This window comes from Lipotes vexillifer, unplaced genomic scaffold (assembly GCF_000442215.2).
Source record: "Lipotes vexillifer unplaced genomic scaffold, Lipotes_vexillifer_v1.1 scaffold802, whole genome shotgun sequence".
Lineage (NCBI taxonomy): Eukaryota > Metazoa > Chordata > Mammalia > Artiodactyla > Lipotidae > Lipotes > Lipotes vexillifer.
In genome coordinates this window covers 1,861,086-1,866,025 of record NW_006790237.1, presented here as the reverse complement: position 1 = coordinate 1,866,025, position 4,940 = coordinate 1,861,086, and the positions used below count along the sequence as shown (strand labels likewise).

At 51.0% G+C, this 4,940-nt stretch overlaps 1 protein-coding gene across 1 annotated transcript in view; it reads left to right on the top strand.

Moving 5' to 3' along the window:
- Positions 1–714: 714 nt before the first annotated feature.
- SYT3 (synaptotagmin 3) overlaps positions 715–4,940 on the top strand; it is a 13,293-nt gene continuing 9,067 nt past the window's right edge. Inside the window, exons 1-2 of the mRNA XM_007463417.1 lie at positions 715–865; positions 4,241–4,766. Of these exons, the coding sequence (XP_007463479.1) occupies positions 715–865; positions 4,241–4,766 (677 nt within the window). The remainder of the gene's footprint in view (positions 866–4,240; positions 4,767–4,940) is intronic.

The following is a 4,940-nucleotide window of genomic DNA, read 5'->3' as shown; positions in this document are numbered from 1 at the left end:
CGCTATCCCTGCTGCTTTGAATGCTTTTCCTCACTCCAGCCCCACTGCCCATTGCCCATGGCTGGCTCCATCTCATCCTTCAGATTTCAGAGAGCTCCCCCAACTGCCCACCTCCAGGTCCCCTTGTGACACATCCTCCAACTATTTCTTTTAGAGCACTTCTCACAGTCTGAGGGCTATGTGTTTACGTGCGCGTGTTTGTTTATGTGTGTTTGTTGATTTGTTTACTCTTTGTCTCCCCTCATTGCATTGTGACACCAAGAAGCTGGAGACCGCGTGGGGTTTGTTCCCTGCTGGATCTGCAGCAGCTGGCACAGTGCCTCTCACGTAGTTGGTGCTCAGTGAATATTTGTTGAATGCATGAATGAGAAATGGTTGTTCCGTTATCTCTCCCTCCCGAAATTCTGTCCCTGCATCTGTGCAACCCTAATCTTTGTCTCCTTGTCTGTCCACCCCTTTATTTATGCATCCTTAATCTCTGCCCCTTGGCTGGCCTTCCCAGTCTCTTCCTCCTTGTCCATTTGCCCCTAATTTCTTTTCCCTTGTCCAATCCTCCCCTAATCTCCATCCCCTTGTCCATCCACTCCCAATCGCTGGCCCCTTGCCTATCCTTTTTCTGTCTCTTTCCGCCCTTTATCCACCCCTCTCCCCCATCCCATTCCCTATCTGCACCCTTGCCCGGCCCCCTCCCAAGAACAGGACCCGCTGGCCACCATGTCAGGAGACTACGAGGATGACCTCTGCCGTCGGGCACTCATCCTGGTCTCGGACCTCTGTGCGCGGGTCCGAGATGCCGACACCAGTGACAGGTGCCAAGAGTTCAACGACCTGCGAATCAGAGGCTATCCCCGGGGCCCCGATGCAGGTCAGCATCCCCAGCCGTCTTGGCCAGCCCCTGCTGCCACTATAGCCAGGACATTTAGAGATTCAGAACAGCCCCGCTCAGCTTTCTGTTCCTTATGGGGCCAGCCCCTCTTATAGTCTTACCTCCATGCTGCCTGTTGCTGGTCCCCCAAACCTCTGACCTAAGAAGAAGGAGCTCTGTGGTCCATGTGACCTGTGACCTTTTGGATTTTGCCCTGTGGGCGTCCTGTCCACCCTCCCTCACCACCACTCCGCTGCTGCCACACATCCCCTTCAGGTATCTTTGTGCATTTCACATGGTGCTTAGAAGCTCAGGCTCTTAAGTCAGTCTGTCTGACTTGTCTGGATTCAAATCCCACGTCCCCCACTTACGAAATGAATGGCTTCTTCTGTGCCTCCATTTCCTCATCTGGAAAATGGGATCATAAAAGTGACTACTTTTAGTCTCTTAGATGGGGCATCTAAGAGACTCAAATGATATAACACCTGTGAAGTGCTAAGAACAAGCTGGGTGCACAGTGGTCATTCAATAAATGTTAGAATATACTTACTGAGCACCAACTGTGTACCAGACGGTATACAAGATCCACTACCCTTTGTGGTACATATAATCCCTATTTTCTCTTTTTTTTAATTTTATTTTTTAATTGAAGTGTAGTTGGTTTACAGTGATTCAGCAAAGTGATTCATATATATTCTTTTTCAGATTCTTTCCCATTATAGGTTATTACAAAATACTAAATACAGTTATAATCCCTATTTTCAATGGGGGAAACTGAGGTTCAGAAGGTGGAGTGATTGGCTCCAGGTAACCCAGCTAGGAATCAGCATATGGTTCTGAGAGCTAGGGAATATCATGATTGCCCTCGTCCAGATGAAGAACCTTCAGGAAGCATGAGGAGGGAGGTTACAATGACAGTCACACTTGCTGAGTGCCAGGGCGGGGCTCAGCATCTCGAGTGCAGGATGTCCATGGGACAGTGACGAGGAACGAGGCCCAGAGACCTGAAGCAGCTTGCTCAGAATCTCACAGCCTATATGCAGGAGAGCCAGATTTTGACCCCAGGGAGTCTGATACACTACTGCAATTGTGAGTGATGGGGAATCCCAAGACCACCCTCAGGTTCAATGATTTCTAGGACTCACAAAACTCAGAAAAGCTGTTATACACATGGCTACATTTCATGAGAGCAAAAGGATGGGGATTAAAATCAGCAAAGGGAAAAGAGGCATAAGGTAAGGTGCAGGAGAGACCAGGCATGAGGCTCCAGTTGTCCTGTCCTGATGGAGTCACGCAGACAGCCCTTAACTCTCCCAGCAACAATGTGTGACAACATGCATTAGAGTAGGGCCCACTCGGGAAGCTCACCAGAGCCTCTGTGTCCAGGGTTTTTACTGGGGCTCTGTCATGTAGACATGGCTGACTGTCCATGTGGCTGAACACAGACTTAGCCCCTCCAAGGGTCAAGCTGATAACACGTGGCCTAAAGACCCCAGCATCAATCACATTGTTACACAGACCATCTGATGTGGCCCAAGTCTCTCAGGTAAATAAAAACACGCAGACATTCCAAGGGCTTAGAGGTTCACCCCAGGAGCTGATCAAGGGCCAAATGTTTCTTTGGGCAAAAAGGTTAATATTTTACTGCACAACTATACTGCCTTGCACAACCCAAATGGCTCCCCAGTGCAGGCAGACAGGAATGAGAAATCTGCCAGAGTTTGGAGGATTGATGTTTTGACTTGGAGAGGGTCTGGGCCAGGCTGACAGTGGGGGAAAGCATCTGTTCAATTCTTCTGCCCCTTCTCTTCCAAAATGGCCCCCTTTTCTCAATTCTTTCCATGTTCAGGAGGCCAGAAAGTCCTTGTTCCGGTTTCTAACAGGCCCCCAGAACTCTAAGTAGATGTCGGTCACTTCGAAAGGAGCACCCTAAAGGGTTGGAGGTGGGGTGGGAAACTCAGAGTTCTGCCACTGCCCGCCGTGTGGGCCTGCAGGGTCACGTCCTCTCTCTCAGACACTCAGTTTCCTTATTTGTAAAATAGGATCAATCATCCTTAGGTTACATAGTATCCTGAGGATTAACACCATGGGCCACTGACTTAGATTCACTGGGCAACTCAGGACTAGAAGGCATCCCCTTGCCACCAAGAGCTCCCTGAAGTGACACAGCCCTTTCACCCAGCTGAGCTTGCTGCCAATGGTTTAGTTACCTGCTTCTTCCCCTGCCCCCCATAATCCATGGTCTGTACAGAGCAGGAATTTGCCCTGTGTTCCACCTCGCTGAGACCCGGGAGTCAACCCCAAATAAATTCACGTTTCCTTGAAAAACCCCACTCCTGGTACCAATTACTGCATGAACCAGAAACCTTCAGTTCAAGATCTGGGCTGTCCTTGGGTTTCTCTGAAAGGCATATCAGCACATAGTAGGCATTCAGAATGTGTTAGCTGCAGTGGTGGTGATGTTGGTTACACGTGGCAGCAGCAATAAGATTTATTATTCTAACAAAAATTCATGTTTGATCTGCCATTTATTGGGAAATATTGAGGTGTGGTAGCATAATGGTGAAGACAGTAAAGCCAGGCAGCCAGACTCGAATCCTGACTCCCCTGCTCCAGCTCTAGGACTGTGTCTTTGGTAACTTCGTGTCTCTTGGCCTCAGTTTCCTTTTGTGGAAAATAACAACGGGCATAATAATGTTGCCAACCTCCTAGCGTGCCTGTCAGGCATAAGGAAGCTAATGCCTATAAAGCACTTATGTGTCCAGAACACAGTAACCTCTCAAGAAATGTTTGCTATTATCTTCCCCAGCTTGCTCGGCACACATTTACTCCCTGCATTCCTTAAAAGCACTATGAGAGGCAGAACTGATTTTTCCCATTTGTCAGATGTGGGGACTGTCAGGCTCAGAGAGGTTAAGATATGTTCCCAAAGCCACACAGCAAGCTGAGATTTGAACCCTGACCTGCCTAACTGTGCCATGCAGTCTCCTTGCTCCTTGATCAACTCTTAGCATTTTAGGGAACCTTCGTCCTACCTCGGATGGTGTATTCCCTTACAGAGCGTCACTGTGGGCTAGCAATCAAGAGAATAAAAAGATTAAAATCCGAAGACAGACTGCCGGTTCAAATCCCAGATCTGTCATTGGCTACCTGTGCAGCCTTACACAAGTCACTCAGCCTCTCAGGTTCCTCATCTTTAAAATGGTTAGATAGAAACACCGACCTTGAGTAGTCGTGGAGCTTATACTAAGTATTACATGTAGAGTGCTTAGGACGGTGTGTGGCAAATACTAAAGGTTAGCTCTTGGGGACAGCAATGGGAGGATAAACTCTGACCCCGCCCTGACCCCTGACCTTTGTCCTCACTCTCTCCAGACATCTCCGTGAGCCTGCTGTCGGTCATCGTGACGTTCTGTGGCATTGTCCTTCTGGGTGTCTCCCTCTTCGTGTCCTGGAAGCTGTGCTGGGTGCCCTGGAGGGACAAGGGAGGCTCAGCAGTGGGCGGTGGCCCCCTGCGCAAAGACCTAGGCCCTGGGGTCGGGCTGGCAGGCCTGGTAGGCGGCGGTGGGCACCACCTAGGGGCTGGCATGGGTGGCCATCCCCTGCTGGGGGGCCCACACCACCATGCCCACACTGCCCACCATCCGCCCTTCTCTGAGCTGCTGGAGCCGGGCAGCCTAGGGGGGTCAGACCCCCCAGAGCCCTCCTACTTGGACATGGACTCGTATCCAGAGGCTGCAGCTGCCGTAGTAGCCGCTGGGGTCAAACCGAGCCAGACATCTCCTGAGCTGCCCTCTGAGGGCGGCGCAGGCTCTGGGCTTCTCCTGCTTCCCCCCAGTGGTGGGGGCTTGCCCAGTGCCCAGTCGCATCAGCAGGTCACAAGCCTGGCACCCACCACCAGGTGAGACAGGCTACTGGGCTGGGGGTCCACTCTGAACTTCTGTTCTTCTTATGTGTCTCTTTCCCATCTATGGCTCTCACGAGTCCTGGGGAAGGAGGGAGCTTGGGGTGTGGATTCCTGAATCCTAGGGGAAGAGGAGGCTAGGGGTCCCGACGCCCGCGCTGGAGGGAGGGG